At 42.2% G+C, this 25,520-nt stretch overlaps 1 protein-coding gene across 7 annotated transcripts in view; it reads left to right on the top strand.

Moving 5' to 3' along the window:
- The window catches only part of SOX5 (SRY-box transcription factor 5), a 611,216-nt gene that overhangs the window by 566,440 nt on the left and 19,256 nt on the right, over positions 1-25,520 (top strand). For all 7 annotated transcript variants that reach the window (XM_053977622.1, XM_053977623.1, XM_053977626.1 and 4 more), the window contains 2 exons: positions 8,285-8,462; positions 13,499-13,644. In XM_053977622.1, coding sequence (XP_053833597.1) covers positions 8,285-8,462; positions 13,499-13,644 — 324 coding nt within the window. The remainder of the gene's footprint in view (positions 1-8,284; positions 8,463-13,498; positions 13,645-25,520) is intronic.

Here is a 25,520-nt window from a genome sequence, read left to right as displayed (position 1 = left end):
AGTGGCTCTGCTCTTCCTTGTGACTCAGCTGTTGACTCACTGTATAAGATTAGGCAAATCATTTAGCCACTTTGTGCCTTATTCTTCCCAGTTGTAAAACAAGGTAAAAGCTTTCAGAGTAAATATGAGTGCTAATTAATTAATATTTCCTATGGTACACTGGAGAAGTGATTTTATTTTTTCCCCTCTTGTACTTTCCTGGTTGCTCTGTACTGCAGTGGGGGCAGTTTGGGAGAAGCAGTCTTCATAGGAAGAATATTTTCCCTTCTTTTGCCCCATGATTTTGTGATCCTCTCTAAGGATTTTTACCCCATGTGATGTGATTTTCATGGTTAAAATTGTGAAAAACAGGTTGTCATCTTCTCCTGCAGATTTGTGGTGTCTGCATCAGTCCCTGCTGACCTGTGCCTAAATCACTCCTCCTGCTTAGCCTCTGACCTAAGCATTTCATTAATGACATTATACCAAATAAACAGGTGGAGCAGTGATGTGAGAAATTCAGTGAACAACAGTTAGATGCAAAATGCTAACAGCAGGACCCAGGTTTGGCATGAGGCACAGACAAGGAGAATCCCAAGTGAATAGTCTTTCTGCCCTGCCTCATGTTTTATCTTTACTCAACATGGACCCTTCTCATTTCAGGACCAACCTGCTAGATTTGCTCAGAAGCAGCTTCACTGAGCCTTTTCTGTATATGAGGCTGCTGAGTTAAATTTTCACTCACTCTAGAGATGCAGAATGGGAAGGAGGATTTCCATTACGAGGTGCAAGTAAATGCTAAAAGCTCTTTGTTCCTGCAGTACTGAAAATCCTCTTACTGGGTCCTCTCAGCCCTGTGGTGAGCAACTCTCACTTCGGCTGGTTCCAGTCAACAGAAGAGCAAATGTCCAATTAGAAGAATAATGGTGATAGGACTAAGTAATTTGCTTCTGTGTGGATGAAAACAAATGCTTGGAAGTTTGGAGCTGGATTGGAATAAGCATCCATAAGTCATCAGCTTTCCCTAGAGGTTGGTGTGACTGAAAACTCATGTTCAAGGAAAATGAGCCTAGAAATCTCATACTGGCTGCTTTCCTCAAACACATTGTGCTATTTGTCTGTGGAGATTACTAGCAGGGTTCACAAGGATGGTTGGGCATTTTGACAGCCCAAAGGCAGCCAGAAGCTGCAAGTGTGGTTTGGAGGATATGTCTCTGAAGATTTGTGAATCTAAACAAATGAATTTTCAGTAAACACGTACCAGGCTGTTCATTCTGCTCAGCTGCATGTTCTGGTGTATTCTCTTGTCCAAGCAGCCCGCCTTGTGCTCCACAAGACCCCAGAGGGCAAGGTCCAAGTGCAGTCTTTCCTGAAGACCTTTAAAGAGTTGCTTCTGTGTGCAGAGGTCTGACCAGATGCTGCACAAAAGGAAGGCCTTTACCCCAGGTCATCTCTGGATACAGACTTTGAACAGCAGTTCTGTAGTTCTCTCTCTAGACACTGCTTTTCGTCTGTCCTGCAACTGCAACATCCCACTCTTCCATGTCTGGGACAGCAGGAGGACTAAAGTGATCCTAGAATGTTGTGGTTTCTCCTCTGTCATTTGAGCCTCTGTGTTCTGTGCCTGACAGAGCAGGTGCTGTAGAGTGAGTGCTGTGTGTCGCATGCAAAGCTGTGGGCTGGAGAAGGAGTCTGCCATCTCATAAACAGGTCATTTTGCATGCTCCTCTTTTGTTCCTCCTGTATCTGCTTGGGAGTTCTGCATACAGCTTTGGGAAACAGCATTGCTAAATACAAAGTGAAAACCACCCAGCAGCTCTCTGGTTTTTTACTGTGACAATGTGCAGAGCAGACAAAATCAGAGCTTGGGCTTTTCAGGGTGGCAAATTAGTCTTTATGGTGGCTGACTTCTTTCCTGACAACTACACTTCCTGTAAAGAGAAAGGAAAGGGGAGGATGTTAGGGATCTCTATGAGAGGAAGAAGTCCCCAGAATATCCTCACTGAGAGTCCCTAGTGTTGCAAAAGAAGACTGGGGGAGAAGTCCTCTCTGTCCCAGGTGCTACAAAACAGATTCACTTGTTACGTTCCTGCACCACTTTTCTCCACGGACAAGAATGGAGACTGCAATAATCCTCCCGGTGTATAAATCACCCTTTGGGAGTGATTTATTCATTGAGGAGTTCCCTATATGCAGAGCAGAGAACAAAAAGAGTATTTGTCACAAGTGTAAGGCAGCTCAGTTTCCCCCTTTGTTTTGTGTCCCATGAATAAGAGTATTTGGGCAGTGTCAGTGAAGTACTAACTTGGGTTGGATAACATGCCCTGAGTCCAGAAAGTACCTGCCTCCTGAGAGAAACTCCTTGAGGAAAAGATACTACTCATTAAAGCAACACAATTAAAAAAAAAAAAATCCAGGCAGAGATCTTTCTGCTCCATCACAGAAGTAAAGATCTGTGCAGAATCAGAAGGAAAGAGCACCATTGTTCCTCATACCTACCCTCATCCTTCTCTTCAGTGCCTTTTCCTTTCTAACCAGAGTCTAGTCATGCCTTCTGCTTTTGGTGCTGAAACTTGTGGGTAAGAATACAATGAAGTGACTTCTCTGAACCTGAAGAATAATTCTGTTGGGTTTATTACAGTATCATAACCAAGATACCTGGTTTTATGTCTCGTATGTGTTTTTCTACGTAGTTAAATTTCCACCTTTGCAGGAAGGGACATATTATTCTTAATCAAAACTTGAGAATGTGGCAGGAGGAGGTACAGCTGCAGATGAGCATTATCTAATTCACCCATCCTGTCATGTGAACATCCCTGCTTAATTTAATACAATTATTTCATCAGTGAGGATAATATCAGCAGCATGATTCATTTATACGACATGTTTCACAACTGCCTTTACCTCTTGGCTTCTTATTATCACTACTGGTAGTTTCACCACGAGTGGCTTCAGGAGAAGGGGAGGAGATGTGAAGGAAGCTGCCAGTGTCTTTGTATGAGTGTGTGGACAACTGTAGTCTTGAGGCACACTGATTCCAGAGGATTTTCTTTGCATCTCTGCTGTGGTACCTCTGTTCCTTATTTTGGTTAGACATTTTTGGATAAGCAGGAGTCTGGATAAGCCACTGAGTGGCTGCATTGTTCAGTGGGCAACAATAGCATTATTGTCTTCTGCCCCAGACATGCCAGTAAGTGCTCCATATTTTGCATTTCTATTGAAATTAAGATCTCCAGGAAACAGAACTAGGGTGGGGGAATGAGGCTTTGTTTCTGTTGAGGTGGCAGAAGCAATCTTGTAGAAACCCCCCTCCCTGGCTTCTTATTTCTAACTCATTTGGCTGTAATTTGTACTGTCAAGGTCATTTAAATAGGCAGCAAGATGTGGTGAATGTGTTCCCAGAGGTCATGAAAAGCCTCTTTAGCAGAGCAGGCTGGGCTGTGCTTAAGCCAGGTCATTTAAGCACATTTGTATTGCCAGTCAGATGATACCCAGAGCAGTTCATGATTTTGTAATAAACCCTGCAACCTGGACTTCCAGCGTGTGCCACAGTGGGATCCAGCACTCGGGTGTAAATGACAGTACAATAATTCAGTAACTGTGTTTTAGTAGTGCACTAACCTTAAAATATGTGAAAAGGAGTGAGATTATCAAATCCTAATGAATCATCTGGGTTCTTCACCACCAGCCCAACCCCCCCCCCCCCCTTTTTTCATTCTCTGAGACTGGTTCATTCATGTGGACTATCAGTCTTTTATTCAGCTCTTGGTGTTGAAATAGTGCCATTTTTAATAAATGGTTTAGAGAGTTTCTCCAAATCAGATTTTATCCCCTTCTTTTCCCATATCTATTCTCCATAGAGATGAATTAACCTTTTATCCTAGGAGGAAGTAAATAGAGACAGCATGATGGAAAGATTAGAAAAGACATCATTTCAGCCAACTATTTCAAGGCTGGTGACTGCACGTGAGAATTCCTGGGTCTGTCTGAAGCTCTGCTGCTGTCACTGCCTGGCTGTGGCCAAATCCCTTCCTTTTCCCTCTCTTTCAGTTTTCCTCCCATGTTAATAAGCACTTTGTGTTAACCTATAGCGTTTTACCTTTCCAAAGGACCATGCAAACCTTATAAAAGCAGTGTGATCAGCACTCAACTTGCCAGCAGCATTTCCGTTTGTGTGGCATGTCAGGCACTTAAACTTGGAGATTTTCTGTGTCTGAAGTTTAAAGTGTGACAGCTCAGAGTTATACTAATCCAGGTTGAGTGAAGCTACAAAAAATACAGCTCTTGAATATTTTATTTACCCCCCCCAAATTCTGGTGTAGGTGGAGAGTTCTTTCTTTCCTCAAATACCTAGATACAACCTGTGAAAAAAAATAGAGGAAATCAAGGATTTAAAGTTCCCTGAATTCAGGTTTTGGTTAATGAGTCTTCCAGTCCTGGGAAGCAAATCAGTTCTCCCTAAAGCAGCAACTATTGTGACACAGCTGTGATACAGGGGAGGGGAATCTCTTTGCCAATGCTTTGCTTTCTGTGGGTACATTTTATTAGCCCCTCTTCCTGTGTTTTTGCTTATGCTTTATTCTCTACATTTTTTTTGTGCATGTGTGTATTTTGTTTTGTAAGACAAATGTGCTACTTTTAAAGCGGCATTTCATAACCTTTAATCAAGATCATATTTTATTTTCATCACATCTGTGTTTATATTATTACAAGCCTTTTGGGTCTTAACGTCTTCTAGTCTCAGCATTAATGTTTTGGCTGATATATAAATAAATGTTTGACTTTAACTCTTTAAAAAATCCTGGCTTTGGGGAAAAAACCCACCTTATCAATATGATCTTAGAATAGCTGCATTTCAAAAAAAGGCAGGGACCAATCAATGCTTTCTCTAATAAAACTGAGTGCAGAGAGTAACTCTGGATTCTGTGATCCACTGCATAAAATCAAATTTCCTGGCTTTTGAAAGATACCATCTACCTGAAGTGAAGATGCTACATCTGGGCTTTATCTTTTATGTCTCTTACTTGCCCTAGCAGTTTGGCATAATTGGGAAAATTCTGTTAATCTGTAATGTGGCAGAATGTTAGCTGGGAGATTTTATATTAAAAAATAAAGGTAGACTAGCATCTAATTCCTACTGGGGTTACACAGGCTCAGATCAATAATGAAGACAGTACAGTTATTGATTTAAGCTGGAAGAGCAGAGGATTCTGAATTTATGGCTGCAGAAAGGGAACAGAGTAACATGTTTCACTGACTAGGAGTGAAGATCCTAACAGTCATCTTCACACTTAACACAATTGTATGTTATTACTTGTCCTCCAGATATTTTTTAGAGTCCTTTGGAATAAATCAGTGTAGTTCCCCTATTGTAAAGGAAATTACTGAAGTTGTTACCAAATCATGATGCAACGTAGGATTTTTAATGCATTTGACTTCCAGCGAGGATTTGAGAATGCTCTTTGAAATAACAGAAGTAAAAATGTTATGAAGACCAAACACTGAAGTAGTATCATTTTGTAAATACATATAATAGCTGGAAATTGTTTACTTATCCTCCTTTATGAGAACCAAGCTTCTGTGACCTCTGATTAATTTACCATTAGCCTGAACACACAATGAAAGTGAATGAAGGGGCAATTTGGAATGACATTTATCAGCTCTGGAGCTGTCGACTTCTATTATTTCCACAAGGCCTTATATTCTTGGCTTCAGAGAGGGCTGTGCTGACTTGAAGGAAGAGGAGCATTCTTACTACCAAGAATAGTTGCAACACAAACAGCCTCATTGCTTCATGCCTACAATGAGGAAAAAAACACCTTCTCTGTTTCTAACTCGCATTAAACGAGATCAGAGCCACCCTTGTATAGTGGACTTGGACAGGACCTTGCCTTCACACCAGGTTAAGAAAAAGGGAACAGAAGAGCTGAGAAAAGGGAGAAGGAGCAAGAGGAGGAAAGGAAATAAGCTTTATAGGGATGGAGAGCTGAGGGACTGAGGCAGAAGGACAAGACTGAAAAAACCTTTCAGGATGGGGATGTAGGTTGGAACCCACGCTGCCTTTGCAGTGGGTGAGAGCCATTTCCATCAGGACTAGCTGCTACTCCTCCTGAGCCGGTGCTCTCAGTTGGATTTCTTCTGGGCAGAGAGCACATTGCAGCTTTCTGTACCATATCTGACACAGATCAGCCCCTTTCGGTGAGACTTACAGCAGAGGTCAAGAACCCAAAGTCTCTTGGACTGAGCTGAAGCAAGTCTGTGGGCAGGTTTGCTTTGCTCCTCAGGCTGTCTTCCAGAAAAATACATGGCTTTTCTAGTCGAGGATCCTTGTCTGGTGCAGGGTCGCTGTGTTTGGTTGGTTTGTTGGCTCATTTGTACTTAAAACTTTTATGCAACTAACTCAGTACCCATTTCACAACATTATAGTTGGATTGTTGTGAGACTTCTTTATTTTTTAATTGAAATCAGGGAGTAGCAAAGCAAGTCCCCTTCCATTTGGCTGATATTTTATTTTATTCTAATTTTATTTTATTTTTATCTGTTGTATTCTAATACAATGGATTTGTATTTCTGTAAAGTAACAAATCCCTTCTAAAAATATTGAATACCAGTTTTATTGGTGACATTTTTAACCCTGCAGCCTAAATCGCCTAGATCAAGAGAACTCTGCCATCTAGGTACCTAATTCACTTCTGAGAGTATAGCATGTAGGCTCCTAAGGCAATTCTATGCACTGATTTTTTCCCCATTTATTTTATGCACAAGTTGCCTCTAGGATGGCTTCAGCATCACTTTAAGGATGACAGCTTTGTCCACTATGCCTCTGATAATGTTTATCTGCTATGACTGTCACAAAACTGTGTAGAAATATAACCAAATGTAGAAATATAATCAAATATATCAAAGGTGCTTTGCTCAGAGGCACTGGAAAAGTTGCATGACAGTGCTTTGTGGAATTGTCTTTATGTTTGGAGACATCTACATCGTGTTTCCACAAGCAATAGGCAGCTGTAAAATTCCTTCTTTCCTGCAGCACACCCCCCTGTGTGGAAAAGAATCATTCTTATGTGATAGTTACAGAGACTTTGGTGGTAACAGTAAAACACTCAAACACGAAAAAAAATTACCACAAAATCCAAAAGCTGAGTCTAATCTCACTCAGCTTTGCGTTGTTGTAAGTAAGTCAGGAATAATTCTATAAAACTAAATGTACTTACAATTTAGGGAGACAAGAATCAGTTTCTTCAGTGCCTACAGCTGGAACCCAGTTGTCTGATGGAGCACTTCTCAGAGCTAAAGGATGACTTTCCTAAGTCACAGTGTCAGGCAAGAGCCAAGCTATTATGTGATGATTTGATCTAATATCATATCCATTAGTTCTGCTTATTTAAAAGTCAGTTAAAATGTTCCCCTTGTTGAAAATCCTTTTCTCCCTTCTCTGTTGGGTCTTTTTTTTTCCATTTTTCTTAATGTATTTTACTTTGGTCAAGCAAAAATACATACTTAGCATTTTATTGTTTTTTATAGCACTGTCTGTCACTCTTGTCTGTAATCAAGCCAGGTTTGGGAGTAATTCCATTACCCTGCAAAAAATGTCACCCAATTTTTCTATTTTCACATAATAATAATAATAATTGCTGAAATCTAGAAGTTCAGCTTTGGGCCAGATAAAAACATCTAGGGGTATGTGCAGAATTACCCAGGTTATTGTCTCAGGTTTTGTTAAGGTGGAAGAGAAGTATTTATTTCCTATGGTGTTTTTGTGCTTGGGATTCTAAGTCTGGGATGTTCATGGGAAAATAAAAGTTAAAACATAAGAAAAACTAAAGAAAAGGCACACCAAAAAAAAAAAAAAAAAAAAAAAAAAAACAAAAAAACAAAAAAACATAAAATACCCCAACTGAACCCTCATTCACTTGTTTGCCCAGTTTGGCTAGTGATGGTTAAATGAAGATGGTCTTCAGTTTTTAATTCATTAATGAATATAAGATTCAAAATAAAATACAACTGTAAAATTGCTCTTTATTTTCACAATAGAGGCAAATGTCTTGTTGATGGGAATAATTTCTTCAGAGACAGTGCAAATGGATGATGTTCTCTGATCATGTCACACTAATTTTCCAGTTTATCAGTCATTTCAGTTCCAAACTAGAGTGACAAGATGGTATCACATTTGATCTTCATATATGTGATACAAGCTCTCAGGTTTAGGAGTTCATGAGAGCTGAAGCCGCTGCCGTCGCTCGGGCAGAGCTGTGCCAGCAGCACTGTGGTGATAACATTCTTTTCTCCTCTGCTTTCACAGGATGAAGTGGCCCAGCCTCTCAACCTTTCAGCCAAACCCAAGACATCTGATGGCAAATCTCCCACATCACCCACCTCTCCTCACATGCCAGCTCTGAGAATAAACAGTGGGGCCAGTTCACTAAAGGCCTCCGTGCCAGCAACATTAGCAAGTCCTTCGGCCAGAGCCAACACAATAGGTGAGCTCAGCCCTGTGTGTGTGTGTCCCACTCAGCCCTGTGTGTGTCCCACTCAGCCCTGTGTGTGTCCCACTCAGCCATGTGTGTGTGTCCCACTCAGCCATGTGTGTGTGTGTCCCACTCAGCCATGTGTGTGTGTGTCCCACTCAGCCCTGTGTGTGTGTGTCCCACTCAGCCATGTGTGTGTGTGTCCCGCTCAGCCCTGTGTGTGTGTCCCACTCAGCCATGTGTGTGTGTGTCCCACTCAGCCATGTGTGTGTGTGTCCCACTCAGCCATGTGTGTGTGTGTCCCACTCAGCCCTGTGTGTGTCCCACCCAGCCCTGTGTGTGTGTCCCACTCAGCCATGTGTGTGTGTCCCACTCAGCCATGTGTGTTCCACTGAGAACAAGGGGTAGATCCTGTTGGGAAGGAGTTTTTATCAGCCACTGCCAGGCAGTGGGCCAAGAGCTGGCCCAGGGTGACCATCAGGCCAAGAGCTGGCCCAGGGTGACCATCATGCTCCAGTTGGTTGGTGTGGGTAAAGAAACTCGCAGAGACTTCCCTTTCAGGAGGGGTATCTTAACTTTTACGGAGTGAGAAAGCAAAGGCCTGTGTTATTTCAGATGCTGCTTTAACTTCTGATAAATGCTGGTTTTTACTGGCACGCCTTAAAGACAGTGACCTGCTAATGGTGAGCTTTGGAGACCCATGATATTGTCCTATGTCATCTAAAAGTGGTGGATGAACTTTCAGAAATACCTCTTTAAGTTAAAAGTCTACATCTTTCCAAACTTACAAGTTTAATCCTTAGTCCATCCGAATGCTGAATGGAATATTATTTCACCTTGGTGCAATAAGCAAAACAATCACCAGGTTCATTCAAGAAAACCCCAAATTTGTTGTTCTATGTTGCAGAAAGTCTTGATTGGCTGTTTTTAACATCTTTACAGAAAATAGTGATAATTCCTCCTCCTGCCAAAATTATGTCTTTGCCTAAAGACCATGTAATAGTAACAGTCTTATTGGTAATTTCATAAATCTGATGTGTTACAGGGACTGTTCTTTGTGTGTGTAAGGAAAATGTGTACACACCCCATTCTTGATGCTTTAACTGAAATGTATTCCATGAAGTGATTGAGTCTAACCCGAATCAAGGTTCCATTATGTAAATCAAGCTCTGTTTTGGGAATTGAGTGAGGTAGATACACTTTTTCTACTGTCTCCCAAAGCATCTCCTGCCTGGCCACTTTCAAGGATAGCACAGAAAACCCCAAAAGAAGCTATAGGTCAAACCTATCAGAAGCTATGTCTGTGATACAGCAGTGCTATGCAGTAATATTTATTTGATATGACACATTACAATTATATAAATATTCTTAAAATATCACATTACTGATTGTTAATGTCTGTATTGCTATTAACCCTACACTCTTTAACTGTGATACAGAGTAATGTATTTTATCTTCAATTTGCTTGACCCTGCTGCTCTCCATGCACAATGCATCAAATTTCTTTTTTTTCACATTAGATTTTTTGTCCTTAAGTAGAAGGAATATCATATTTCGATGGGAAGTTAAGCATCTGACTCGCATTTCAGTGGCAAAATATCCCTTGTTCTCCCCTCTCCAGTCCTCTTTCCCTACACACCTGGTATTTTCCATTGATTTGAGACCCCTGCAATTTACTTCTTTTAACAAGGTGCAGATTTTGAAATGCTGTACCTTTAATGAGTGATAATGTAATTGGATAAAAGCTGTGAGGATGAACAGAGCTTTAAAGGTCACTCTTGTAAGAAGAATTAATGCGTTATACCATTAATAAACCATGGAAAACTGTGGAGCAAAAGATAACATATTTAAGTTATTGTTAATGACATAGAGTTCACTGCTGTATATCTCTCTGCTACAAATATAGAAAGTGACTTTTTGAGGTTGCTGAGCAGTATCACTGTGCATGCTGTATGGGTAAGATAAGCTGGTGCAGGAGCTGGATGGACACTTCTAGCAAAGGTTTATCCTTTAATGGAGGACTGCAAGAAGGAAAAGCTCCTGAACACCCTACAAGGTCTCCTGCTAACTGCTAGGTCAGATCCAACACAAATCAGAGCAAGCAGGACTCCTTGCCATGATGAAATTCTTTGGTGATCTTGAAGTGAGCATGAAATCCCATGCCACCCTCCAGCAGGAGCTACACCAGGAGAAGTTCTGGTAGCATTTTTAGCAAAGCTACAAAGGTCCCTAACATGGTAGGGAAGCTGGATCACTTTCTCATCCTGAGTGATAAAGCCCTCTGCAAAGAGCCACTGGGAAACACTCAGTCACTTGTCAGACAGTTGCCTCCACCTCTGGAATGGTTGGAGCTGTCAGCACAAGGCACAAGCTGTCTGTCCTAGGTGTGCACAGCCCACCTTGCTGGCATGCAGCTGAGCTGTCCCTTTTCACCACCACTGACTTCAAATTAAAGCCCTTCTCTGAAAGCAGCCCTTCAGGCTCCTCAGCTCCCATGGCATGGAGAAATGCCTGCGTATTGTTCAGTTTTCTTTGGGGGATGTGAACTCAGAGCCTCAGGGATTATGAGCAGGGCTGCACCCAGGCATACAGCTCCACAGCCCTCTCCAGAGCTATCCCTATAGCACAGAAATTGTGCTACAGACTGAGCAGTCACAAATGTCATGGCTTCATGTATGACTTTAAATCCAAGCATTTCTTTTTGGGAACAGGCATATGTCCGTGTACTAAAAACAGAAACAACTTCTCTCTGCTCTTTGCCATTATCTGCAACATCTCTGTGCTAGTTTGGCAATCCTTGGAACTAAGTTCATTTTATGTAATGCAGTTCCCCTCTCTGTCAATAATTCACCACCTACCCTAAACAACAATAATTTACATTCAACTCGCTTCTATATTAATCATTTCCCTGCACACCAGCATCTTGGCAGCTACTGAAAAACATAAGGAGTGCTTGCTTTTATTCACTGTCATGTGCCAAACTGTCTCAAAGATAGCAGTATTCAGGAAAAGCCAAATAGTCTGGAGAAGGGCATGAATTCCAGCTCCTAGGCAAACTTGGCTCTGTTACAGACTGAAAGTATTATACCTAGACAACAGCAAAAGCAGCACTAATACTGCTGTTTGTTTGTTTATTTGCTTCCTTTTTAATTTATTCTGACTACATGCAAGGTTGATCAGATGCAAAGGTTAACAGATGCAAACTGGGGAAGAAACCAAGCAAGTTGGTAAAATGGAGATTAATAAAAGGAAAAAAACAAAAATCAGCTGGTAGCACTGTGCTGGTGCAGGCTGTATTCTTCCTTATGCTGGGAAAACTGGAATTACTGGAATTCCATTGGCTGGGAATTACTGAACTGGGTCGATTGATAAAAGCAATGTGGATCAAGTTATTTCATATAAAACTCTCAGGGTTTCTGGGATTTTAACTTAAAGCTAGCTGTTAGTACAATTAGCAACAGTCAAACTGCACAGGAACTTCTCTTTCTAGCTTTTTTTCTCCAGGGAAGATGGGAATATCAGTCCCACTCTATCCACAGTCAAGAAAAACCAACAGTAAAACCCCAAACCAAGCTAAAATCCTGACAGCAGCACAGCACTGAACTAATCTGACATCAGCTTCTTCCCCAGAAATGTTTTAAGCAGCAAGACAATGTCCTACGTTTTTTGGCAATCAGCAGATCAGATAGAAGAATCTAGCAATACAACAGGGATGTGTAATCTGACATGATTAGACAAGGCTCTTTAGGAACAGAACATTCATAATTGAGACAAAGAAAGAGTATTAATAACACTTTCCTAACACGGCAGTTAGCCATTTTATATTTCCTTTCTTTAATCTTAGTGTTTTTCAACAAATCATGGGATTTAATAGCGTGTTTTGGCAGATTAGAGGATTTATGGCCCAGATGTTTTTTGTTCTAAAAATGGATTAGGGTGTAAAGTTTGCTGGAATCCATGGAACATGTTGAGGCAAGCCGGTCATTTTGTGTGTGATTAGTGCCTGCCTTCTGTCTCACAGTCCCTCCATCTGTCACAATTCACCAATGGATCTGGTTAGATTTAGCCTCATGTCACAAACAGAAGTCCCTTTTCTGGGCAATTTCATATTACAGATTCATTTTATGCCGGTTTTATGCCCTAGTTAAAAGACAGAAAGAAGTGGTGTGTGTGTGTGTGTGCACACGTGTGGGGATGTGGAGGGGGAGAGGGAGGTTGATAGATATTAGCCTCTAATAGCTGAAAAATAGACTGGGGCTTGGAGTCTCCCATCAGTATTCTATCCTGCAAATCACATGCAGATCATAATAAGTATAATCTACGGTACGCTAAAGGAAAAAAAATGACAAAGTGTCACATTTAAAATTAAATAGTATTAGCTGTGCTGGTGATGCTTGTAACATTTTAAAAGGAAATAATTCAGTGACTACTAAGGCTAAGCCCTAGGCTGTGAATTTGCAGCAAAACAGTGGACATTTGACCTACTATTAGCAGCATGAATAGGAGTGGGAATGTAGGTCCGTGTAGCTGTGGTTTCTTGTACATTTATGAATGACAGGTGGTGGTGGGGAGGATTCAGTGGATGAGGTTTTTCTTCTCAGCCATTATGCATTTCATATGTATAGCAAACCACCGCCACCTGTGGTTTATTTTAATGTAGTCACAAGCTTTGAGAAGGGGAAGAATGAAATTGTCTATTTTTAAGAGTTTGGGATTGCTGGCATGATCGAAGCTTCCCCTAACTCTTACCCAGTTACATCCTGGAGCATGCAAACCGCAGGGCCAATCTCTGCAGTGTCAGGGAAATATTGAAACTAATGGGATCAAATAGCAGCAGTGAGGATTTTGGCACCAAGGTTTCTCAGGCTTTATGTCCAGGTGGCTCTGTCATAACAACAGCAGAATTACAGAGCACAGACAGGTTTGTGGGCATTGCCTTTTAACTCTTTCTCATTAACAATGATGAACTGCATTCCACTGCTGGAAGCTGAAGTGTTTTCCTGTAACTTCCCTTTTTTAAGACATCCTTTCTTCTGTCACGTTGCCAGGTTATTTAAATGACCACGATGCTGTCACCAAGGCAATCCAGGAGGCCCGGCAGATGAAGGAGCAGCTACGGAGGGAGCAGCAGGTGCTGGATGGGAAGGTGGCCGTGGTCAACAGCCTGGGTCTCAATAACTGCAGAACAGAAAAAGTGAGTTTCCCAGACTCCTTCTGCAAAGAGTCAGAGTGTTCTTTTGCCTCTGCCCACAGATACACAGATACCCACAGGTTCCTCCTCCCTTCTCGTCCTCCTTATTCTATTTTTCCTTCCCCATTTCTGAAACAGAATAGTTTAAAAAAAAAAAGTGAAAAACAAAATGGAAACCACAGCCAAAAGATGACATGAAAGAGAGACCTGGAGACCCCTGGGGGAGAGTGGGGGGAGGTAGAGATAGTTAAAGCCCTCACGAGAACTTTGGAGAACACTAAATCTCTGTTCCAGCCTGTCAACATGTATTAAGAGAAGGTGATCTTGGAAATCTCTGGGTCTAAGTGGAAATCTTGCTTTATGGAAATGCTTACATGTGTTTGTGAGATGAGCAGGATTTGAAAATATTCAAGCTTCTTTAGGAGCATAAGCTTTGCTGATACTCAGGCTCAGCTTCTGGGTATTTAGCCTTGTGAGGTCGTCATATATGATATTTTGTGACCATTGCAATGTAGCACTGTCATGTCACGTTAGATGACTGAACAAAATTGAAAAGCGGAGAATTGACAACACAAACTGCACCAAATATTTGCAGTGAAACTTAGAGGCAGCAGAACGTATGGGCCTTACCACCTTCTGCTCTTGGACTGGCCTGTGAAGCTGTGCTGTAACAAAATACCAACAAAGTGGATATTCTCTAGTAAAATTTGTATGTGCTCTCACTGCCATGCGTGTCAGTGAGGTTGTGCTTTGCTTCTTTTCTCAGTGAGTGCCTGATGTCTCTGTGTGCGCTGCCTTGGCTTCTGGAGGATAAATAGACCTGCCAGTGCTTGCTGCCACATTCATTGTGAGCTGTCCTTACAATGCTGCCACCTAAGATACACATCTCAGCTCTGTGTGTCTCAGCATCGTGTGCTTAGCAAGACTTTCTCCCCTGCTCCTCTCCTTCCCTGAAGTATTTTCTGGGGTGATACAGCTGTTGTTGTGCAGTACAAGGATCCCCATTGTCACATTTGGTGTCAGCTACATTTAATTGAAAAAACTTCTACTGTAAGATCTTGTGCAATTCACTGAGACAGGCAGATAAATAGACTGAATAAAAATGATCAGCTATTTAGCAGAAACTTGAAACCCAGTCATCCTAGGAAGCTTGCGAGTCAAACAGTATTGTCCAGAATGAGCAGATTGCTGATTTGGATAGCTTTCCATTTTGCCTGGTTTTAGATGGAGTTTGATCAATAAGCTGTGAGAAGCCAGCAGCCTGTGTAATGAATGTTAAATGTACATGTGAGTCTCTCACCGCTGCACTTTTTTCATTGGCCTGTCCTGGGTGTCAGTGATGTAGAAATTACTCCAATTTCATGCACTTTCTGGAGAGGAAGGGGAAGGAGAAAAGAGGTCTGTGTGATAGGTATCTGGCAGTACATACACTGTCTCAGAAGAGCAAGGGTGCTGCTATGGGGAGAGAGAAAGAAAGAGAGGGATAGAGCATGTTTATGGCATTTTACAGAGAAGAGCACCAGAAGGGAAAAGGGAAAAGCAAAGTGTCAGATATAAGAAGAAGTGATCACAAGCACAAAGGAATTTATATTCAAATATTTAAGCATTCTTGAAAGGATGCTCGGAGCAGAAATTCCTTTTTTCTGCTCCCCATGTAGAAATGACTTTAACACTCAGCCAGATGCTAATGCAAAGTGACTCAAGCTATTCCTCGCAAGCATAGCTAAATTGCCGTTATTTGTTAAGCGCATTGAATTCAGCTGTGGATACAGCAGTTGGTTGCATTCAGAAAGCATCTGTACCCTTTTTTTTTCTTTTTCCTTTTTCTTTTTTTTTTTTTTTTTTTAAATCCTCCAAAGCAGAGACAACTCTACCTATCTCCCCCCTCTCCACCCTTGTGCTGGCTGGGAATTGTCAAGTGACAACCGACCAAATCCTTTTGGACAGGAAGCCTTCATCCTGAGTTCTATATACTTGCAAAGCAGGCCTTGTGGTTGGATCAGGAAGCCCATTAAAAGCACTTTGATGGTATGGAAATTCATCTTCATGAAGCACCCAGGCCCCTAAGCAGCATGCTGTTTAGCTGTGGTTACAGATCAGTCATTCACATCGGAGGGCAGTAATTGTGCTGACGGCTTGTTCGGCAATGGAAGCACATAAAATAATCCCAGGCCCTCCACCATGGCATTGCGAGTTAATCTTCTTTAATACAGATCAGCTGTTGTTCTAACACATGACTTTATGCTGGCTCTAGTGACTCTGCACAGCCTTTTGATTAAGTAACAGGAGTGGAACCATCTGCATTCACTTTATTCTGTTACTTTCCTATTCTTGGGATTCTCCTTATTCCTTCTGTTTTCACTTCACACCCTCAACCTCAGTTGAAGTTTATTTTCCTCTCTAATTCATACCTCCTGGTAGGCTCGTGGAGGGCAGACAGGAGTTCTTTTACAAGGTAGTGGGAAGAAAAAATGGTTTGCTCAATAGAGAATTTTTCTAAAGCAGCTGTAGGCTTTGGGGGTTTTGATACAATTAGTGCCAGAACTTTTTTGGGACTCACTGATTTGAACTTGATGATCTCAGAAATGTTTTCCAGCCTAATTGAGTCTGTGATTTATTTTAATGTGTGAAGTTCATATCCAGACAAACAATCCAACTTCTCTAAAGTTTGTGTCTTTTTGCTCTAGGACATTAAGATTCTCTCATTAAGAGCAAGATTTGAGAGTAAAGCAAGTATTGCCATTTTTAATTAAACTTTATTCTGGTTTTCTCTGTTTTCAGAGGCAGAGAATGAGATAGTTGGGAATTTCGCTAGCAAGAAACAGTGGTACAGTTTTTTTACAGTTTTTCCCTTTTCAGAAGCTCAAGCTCCCACCACAGGACTTAGTGGCAACCCCTTAACTTTTGACATCATGTCTGTCATTTTTGCTTCCTGACCAGAGAATTTGAGATGGGGGGTGGAATTCAGAGAGCATCATCCTAATGTATATCTATATATCCCTGGGAATATTAGTACTTAGAAATGCACATTAGTATTTATAGGTAACAAACACTCATGTGGGGGCTATCCCAGATTTTTCTCCCTTCTTTGCTGCAGTGGGCAGTGTACTTTTGGAGGCCTATGATTCCCTGTGACCTGTTGAGCTTTTGTTGCAGGAATTGCTTCTGCAGCCTTCCAGTGGAGGGGGGCTCTGCACCATTCCCAGCGTTTATGGGAGACTCTTGCTGGGGATTTGTCTGCCAGGGGTAGCTGGGCAGGCTTGGGGCTGGAAATCATCTCTGGGAGTCTCTGTTAAAGCTCTTTGGGCTCTTCGTATGTGTCCTGTTTTCTTGCTCATGTTCCCAGATGGGATGATCCCTGTGGACAGCCAGACATGCCAGCTAAGGCAGTAGTCAGACAGGAATTTTGTGGAAGTAGAGAGAGACTGTATAAAAGGAGTCATACATAAGAAAAGATTTTTAAAAATGGCTAAGATGATTTGGGTGAGTCACTTTTTGGGCATCCAACTTGGACCATCTTGACAGATTTGATTTTCAGAGGATTACAGTAAAAACTTTGAGCATCACTATGAACATGGATTTTACTAAAACCTATTTTAATTGCAAATGCAGTAAAACATATTTTTACATTACTTTTCTTGGAAACATTTCCTTGTATAAATGAGAAGAGTATGTTTTTGTGGTTTCTTGGAAACCCGAGAGCATAGCTTTATTTGTAATTGTCGTCTACAGTTAATTATAGCTTGATACGTACCATACATAAACAGTGTTACCTGGAGTAAACAGCACGACAGGCAGCATCAGCTAGGGAGCTCTGGCCTCTCTGTTCAGCCCCAAAACAGCAAGGGAGATGTGCACAAGCACAAAGAGCCAGCACTCCTGCAGGGGTAGCAGCACAAACATGCACATTGCCAGGCAGTGATTCCCCACTGCTCCAGGCTCCAGGATGTACCCTGTGACAGAGGAGGGGCAGGGCACACAGGCAGCACCTCTTCCTCCTTTGTCACTGCTTTCTGAGTGCTGGCAGTGCCTGGGACAGCTGTGTAAGGACACCCAGCCCCAGGAGCCTTTCTGATGTGTAGGGATGGAGTCGCACTCCAAGCTGAGTAGATGCTGGTATCCCCCCCTTCCCTTGCTGGGGGTGTGTCTGAACCTGTGGTGCAAGTTCTCCCTGTTACTGCTGGGAGTGTGTCCTTCTAAAAGGCTCTGGCATGTGCTTGTCTGCTGGATTGTGACTAAACAGCTATTTGTAACAATATTTATTCCAGCATTGTAAGCCGGAGCCTATTACTCATGCTTATGGAGCACCGGGTTCAGGATGTCTTTCCTCCCATTCCCAATCACCCCTCCTCCCTCCATCCTTCCCACTCCCACCCCCACCTCTCCCTGTTCCCCTTAAGAAAGTGCCAAACATGAAATGACAGTGACCAATGTTGACTTAATGTGGATGTTTAATAATGAAAAAAGTGTGTCAGTTCCAGCGCTAGTTACAAATGGCAGAAAGTATATCGGGTGGCAGCCCTGTAATAATTTTACATCCATCATTCCTTCTGATGCCTCGCTGGCTGCCTGATGGATGGGGATAGCAGAGTTAACTCTTAAGAAACCACTGTGATCCGCTGAGCTGAAATGGATTTTGTCCCTGCTCTCCCCTTGGGAAGAAGGGGAATATTAAGAATCTCAAACCCGCAGCTCCTGCTGCCTTTGAGAAATAAAACACTGGAGCTCACTTTACTAAACACATATGGAGTAGTTGGTTTAACACATGACATTTAAATTTTTATTGCAGTAGAGAATTTTGCTTCAATAACTTTTTTTCCTTCCCCTAATGGTTAGATTTGAACCAGAAAGTCAAGAGAAAATTGCAGGACAGAATGGCAGGCAGGAGAAGAGAAGGGTTGGTACAAGAGACAAACCCTGGGTTTGCTGCAGACACTGAGAGGCCGTGGGTCAGGCTAGGCTGAGTAAGTAGTGATGATTGAAACTGGGACCTGGTGCAAGCCAGGCTTCCCAAGCAGGAGAGACCCACTGAAAATTACCCCAGAGGCACAGTACTAACATCATAAGCCAAATCACTTCACAAGAGTTGAAACCTGCCCATTTTCATAACCTCTGTCATATTTTACTGGAAAATTTTACTTCACCATTCTTAGGGACTAGCAGAGGCTGTGTCAGCCACAGATACTACACACGTGCACCCTTCTCCCTGCAAGCCCAGCAGACCTGATGGACACGTCCTGCAGCCCACTCTGTTCCTCCCTGGCCTGTAAAACTTCAGCAGAGCTGACAGTGTCGTGTTCTTGTTCTCTTCCTGCAGTGTGAGCAGAGATCCCTTTGTACAGTGTGGGGACCAGGCTGTGTCCTGCAGACAGTGACCTGTCAGAGCACAAAAGTTAATGTGCTATCCCAACAACTGCACATCCCCCTCTTATTACCCCTCTCCCCACTCTCTTTCTAAGTTTGTTTCACTGGGGTTCGTTGCCAGCAGAAGTTCTTGTGTGGGGATTGCAGTCCTCTTTGTTCATGCTGCCAGCACACAGCACAAAGTTTTCAAAATGTGTGACAAGTCAAGCGGGTATCATGTCATCACCCATCCATCACCCAGGTGTCAGACTTTCAGTCAGCAGCCTCAACAGAATCATGCATGGTCAAGGAGTCCTGTTCAACAGGGCTACTGTACCCACTGCCAAAGTCACCTGAAACTTTTCACAAATATAATTTAAAAAACACAGGTCAGGCTTGCATGCTGCAAAGATCAAAATTGGTTTTGCTCAACACAAAGCAATAAACATTTTGATTTACTTCAACTGAAAGTTTATCCACTTATTATCTGTCCCTCCCTTCCCTCTCTGCCTTTCTTTTTTTCTTTTTTCCTTTTTTTCTTTTTTCTTTTTTTTTTTTTACCATTTGCTTTGTGTGGAGCTTGTGTATATTTATATTTACAGCCTCTGCATTTAATGGCCACATGCCTTGTTTTCACAGATGGCCAGTGGAAGAACTCCCCTCCCCCTTTTCCTTTAGTAAAGCCTGCCTTTGGTTTTGCTGCTTTTGTCACAGTGCCACTACTCTCAGTTAGCAAGTGCCTATGCATGAGAGGGAGAGATTCTGCAGTGAGGACTTATTTTATTCCCCCAAGGATTTTAGCTCTTCATTTTAAAACACTGCTTTTTTTTTTTTTCCCTCCTGATTGACCATCATTTATTAAATGCCCAGATCCATTTTTCAAAGACAAGATTGGATATTTATGTGTGTCCTTAGTGCCTTGTGATGGCAGGGATGCATGGGCAGGGTTAGCTAATAAGAGATGAAGCCTGTGGAGGGAGGGATGGGTTCTGCCCACAGATATGTGTGTGTGTGTGAAAGTCCAGCTGAAGTTAAAGAGAGCAGCAGGCAGAGAGGCAAGGGGAGAAGCCTAGACCCACGTAGCTGCTGAAGTCCAAATGGGAATTCAGACTTGGTTCACTCCCAAGGGGTGGAGATCGGGAACATTCACAACCCAGTGTGGGTCGGGGAGGACTGCAGCTGTTTATGCTGTTGTGGAAGTTTTATGAATCCCAATAAAGATGGATCAACTTCCTCCTGAAAGTAAAAATATACAAGTGATGTGGAGTTCTTGTTACGAGTTTTGAGCTTTTGGAGTCCTTGGGTTTAAGTTCTAAGCTGTGCCCCACAGCCATGAGATCTTACTACTTCCTGAGATATTTTATTATTTTTACATGATCACATGTCTTAAGTCACTGGGGCTTTCAGCACATACATGGACTCCAGCATCAGTGCAGCACCTTTCTTCAATGTCATGGAGGCTGGGCCTGATTCTTCTGTGAGCTGTGTCCATTTGGGCTCCTGAGGGATCAGCCTGAGCTGTTCAGCAGGGCTGGAAGAAGTGTAAGCAAAGGTACACCAGCCTTCATAATTTGAATTCCTTCTAGGGAAAAATGGGAAAAAAGTAGTCTGTAATGGCTGTATTGCTGCTGTGCAGTTTAGTCACCCATTGTTTATTAAACAATTGCCAGGAAAGCAGAGACTGTGTTCTTGCTTTCTCTTTGCATGCATGCAGACCCTCCTTCCCAGGAAATCCTGCGTGGGTTGTGATTTTCCACTTGTTTCATTTTTAGTGTGCCACCTCTCTCCCCCAGTTAGTGTTTCCTTTCCATGCTGATCAGCTGTACCAGCTTTGCGACTCTCTGTGAAGTCCCTGATTAAAATTTACATGGCACATTTCATCTAGAGACCTCAAAACTCCTCACAGTGGTGGGGAAGCATCACTGTCTCCATCCTGTGGAGTTGAGGAAATTAAGATGCAGTGGCTGAACAATTCACAGTGAGTTACAGGCCATGTCAGCCCAAGGAGCAGTCTGGATGAGAAACTGGGTCATGGAACTCTTAACCTACTTGCAGTCAGCAGATTACAGCTGGATCTGGTTGAGGTCAATGCCTCTGCCCGTGCTAGAGCAACTTTCCTGAGAAGGAAACAGCATCTCATCGTTCTGCTTTGATTTCCTTTTCCTTTTTATTCCTTCTTCAAAATAATGGGCTAGGCCAGTCCTATGTGCATTTTCATGTAAATGTCCTGACTTGCTCTGTCTCTCAAAGAGCCTAACGAGAGAAAAGCAGGACCTCAGTGTCCTCTAGAATTGCTACTTCCCATCTGTTTGTTTCCAAGCCAAATAATACACTTTATAAATGAAGCAATTCTTCCATTCCTTCTCAAACAAAGAATTAATTAAAAAAAAAAAAAGGAAAAAAAAAACCACAAAAGACCCCACCTTAGGGTCCTGGCCCTTGCCAGGTTATTGAGGATTTTCCTATTTTTATTTCTTATACCTTCAGTGCCTTTAAAGATAATGACTTGAGAACCCTTAGAAACTGAAGCCCTGTGTCCACAGTAGGCAACAATGAAAAATGACTGTGTAAGTTTCAGCATATTCTCTCTGTGAATTGGTGTCTGCTCCTGAGAGAAGAGTAATTAAATGTCTAGGTCTTCATGGTCACTCTGATCTTTTCCCTGTAACACCTCATAAGGAACCTCTCTGCTGAGTCTGTGTAACACTTCATGTAGATTGCAAATCAGATGCAATGATTTCCAGGCAGTATTGAAGCAACAAGTGTTTTAGTAAGTGCTGTAAACCAAAAGATATGGTTCCTCTACCAACTGATATAGCCCCAACTTAGACTGCATGCCATCATTTTGAAAGAAGTACCATAAAATCAGGAAGAGCCACAAATAAAGAGTGTTCTTTTATTTTCTTGTTTCTAATGCTGCTTTTAGATTCTGTGGGTGGATTATTCCATGAAAAATAGAGATCTTGGATAAGCAAGATTGAAAGAGCTGAGGGGGTGGTAAATGCATTGTTTCTTCATACTCAACTTTGATGCAACAACAAAAAACCTCCCAAATGATAACTTGCTGTGACATTATAAATAATCTTTCATCTTCTTTGGTGGTCCACAGAGTTTATATAATTGGAAGGCTAAACCCCTTCTTTGTTGTTTCTTGCGTTTTCATTAGTACAGTAGAAGACTATAAAATTGTGCAGCCAGAAGGGGTTTAACAATTACTGAGTCAACATTTGAAAGTCTCACTCTATTTTATCATTTATGCATGTGCTTTTTATGAGTTTTACAGCCCTGCAGGCGTTACTTAAGCAAGGTCCATTGCAGTGGTGGATCTATAACTGCTTTGTTTTTATTTTGCTTTCCTTGGTACCATGTGCCATCAGCAAAAGTCACAGTTCCACACTCGAAATGAAATTACAAACTTGAGATGGTAATTTTTTTGGAAGATTCAGGAGTGCTAATTTCAGTTACTAAAACATTTATCAGTCTTACTTAGGAACCTTTGGCAAGTCCCATAACGTGTGACTCAGTTTCCTTTCTGGTAAGCAGTTCATAATCCTGCCTTTCTTTGTGAAATGTTGTGGGTAATTCAATGATGAGTGAAGAACACTTGGGCAAGGCAACACAGAAAAACCCAAATCTAAGTCAAAGATCCCTCTGAAAGCAGCTAGAAGTTCTCTTACAGCAGTTAGAGGTGTAACTGGATCTGGGCCATAGCAAGGCTTGGACTGGGACACAGACAGCATGCACGGTACCTGTGTTGAGGTACCATGGCATTAATGTGCAGGAGCAGAGTCTGGAATGCAAATAATCCATCATCCAGCTCTGGGCACAGCTCTCACTGTTGCCAGTTGTTCCCCTGAGTTCTTCCAGCTCTCCACCGTCCGTCATGCCGGCCTACCTCATATTTTCCACACTTGCTGAGACTGGCTGAAAGCTTTAGAACTCAGGCTATTCTGATGTTTATTATCACAAGAGGCAGAGGGATTGCACAGAGAGATTACCTTTACAAAGTTTTTATTTGTGTTAGATGGAGCATAGACTCTTCAGCTTCTTGGAGAGCTAAGGAAAATACCGCAGGGTTGAATGGATAACACCTGGTGCCACCAGCTTGTCTAATAATTCAATATGTTTTTCTGTCATAAAGTGAACTTATATTGTGCAATCATAGCAATTAATCTGCCTGAAACTTTAAGATCTGGTGCATATTGACCAAGGTATGTGTTGGAAGGGTTGATATTTACAGGCCCTTGCTGGGCAAGGAGATGTGCCTCAGTACCACAAGCCACATCAGATGCTGTCACAGGTCCTGCTCATCAATCTAAGACAAAAACTACCTCCTCAAAACTCAAATCTATTTGAACATACCACCATTAGCATTTAGATATGGGAAATAGCTGGACAAACTGTAGGTGGAGGGGAAGGGAAGAAATGAGACACACAAAAGGACAGTAGCAGGCAACCATCTGTTTAATTTATTGACACCAAGCAAAGGTACTAGGCTGTGCCCATTAGTGTGTGTGGAATTCTTAGGTGCAAGAGGTGATCAGCAAGTTTCTCCTTGCAGTTTGGCTGTGTTTGGCTCTCTCCACCTTTTTTTTTTTGCCTGGCCTTTCAGTTCCCTTGGGATATGAAAAGCAGGAATGTGAAGTTACGATCCTGAACACTCCTCCTCAGGAATTGGCTGTTTCTCTGCAGGCATCAAAACGGAGAGGAGAAATATTCCTGTCAGGGAAAACGGGGGTAGGGTGAGGGGAGCAGCAGAGGGGAGAGGGGACTGCTTCAGTGAAAGTGCAAAGCTTGAATTATGCAATCGGAAAAACGGCTCTTGCCAGAGCGCGGCTCTGACGGGGCTCAGAGCGCCGGCAGGCTTTGCCAAGCAGCCCAGCCAAAAGGATGTCTCACAGAGGGGAGGAGGGATCCACGGCCATATGCCCAGCCTTCACAGTGTTCTGGAAGGAGCCTGGAGTCCTTCTGCAGTGTAGGTGTGGGGATGGTCTCGGGGCACCCTGATGCCATGAGCCGGTACTGGAGGGAGCAGGAGGGCAGTGGGCAGATCTAGCAGGATGATTTTATTTCTCAAACGTTCCAAGGGCTTGCTTCACTTTCATGTAGTAGTGGGAGGAGTTCTGGCAAACAGGATCAGGCTGTTTCTACATATGTTTTGACTCTTCTTGTTTTATGTTTCTTCTATGAAAGAGACTGCAACCAAGTTCTTGTCATTTTTAGATCAATGTTTTGTTAAACTACGACAGCTATCCATGACAGAGAGCCAACTAACTTTTGCAGCTGACCACAAAACTGAGTCTGACTTGTGGTGCTTAGTCATTTCTTATATTTTTTTTTTACATGACATATTCCATGTGTGTATGTGTTTTTGTTCTTTTAAATATAATTAGAGCATTTCTAAGAGTTGTGGTACAAATCGGTCTTCTCTGGCAGGTTAATTTCTTTGATTAATAAAGTTAGAAACTTCTCATCACATAGTGGCTATTGACAAAACCTCTCTGGTTATACTTTGAACAATTGGGCTATTTTGAGATTGAATGCTCTCTACAGGATTATCATCTCTGGTTTACCCATTAGAATTTTAAATGATCCAGTCAACAGAGTTCTTGCTGCCCCTGCAGAGAGTCTCTCCTACAATCCAGTAGAAATGATGATTAGGAAGCCCTTCATAAAGCAATAAGGTATTTATAAAATGTCTTTCACCCTTCTGAGGTCTGACACAATATTCAGAAATTTGGAATCACTTCATGTTTAGCAAGAGATGGCTATGTTTCTTCTCCTGGAAGGACAGGAGTGCTCCTTGCTGTTTGCTTTTGCTGCTTTGTGCTGTCTAATTTTTAGAATTGCTTGTCTCACAAGCAATTCTTCACACCTCTTTCCTGGGTTTGGACCAACTTTGCCTGTTGTTCCCAGCAATATTAGTTCTAGGCTGCAGTAGATGCCACCTGGCATTTTTCTTAGGATGGAATAGCATTTCATACCTGAAATAAAGGAATGTTCTGCTGGGCCCAACATAATTAAACCCACCTGTTGGCACTGGGTGGGGCCTCACCTTGCTACTGTTTGAACAGCTAATCCAACACAGCAGAGTGGTGGCAGTTTTGGGAACATGTAATTTGGTTTTGAGTTACGATGATGATGACAAATAGATCCTGGTTTTGTATAAACTTCAAATAGTTGTGGATTTCGTGTCTGAATTTATCATGTAGATGTCCTTGTCTGTTGTGGGTTGGGGGCTGCAGTTGGAACCCGTTGATCTTTAAGGTCCCTTCCAACCCAAACCATTCTGTGATTCTGTGAGGGGAGGCTGGGATAGCAGTATGAGCAGATTGCCAGTTAATTTGGGGTCAGAGAAGAAAAAATCTTCTCCTTTCTTTCTTTGGAGTTCCCTAAATACTTGCCCATAAATAGAAGGACTGTGTAGAAATGGTGAATAGGTGCTTCCATCAAATGAAAAGCAGTAAGTCATCAACAGAATGCTTTCCAGCAAAATGCCATGGGATTGCTGCTTGGCCCCTTTCAAACATTTAGTG

Source organism: Vidua macroura, chromosome 5, assembly GCF_024509145.1.
Source record: "Vidua macroura isolate BioBank_ID:100142 chromosome 5, ASM2450914v1, whole genome shotgun sequence".
NCBI lineage: Eukaryota > Metazoa > Chordata > Aves > Passeriformes > Viduidae > Vidua > Vidua macroura.
This window is presented reverse-complemented; position numbering and strand designations above follow the sequence as displayed.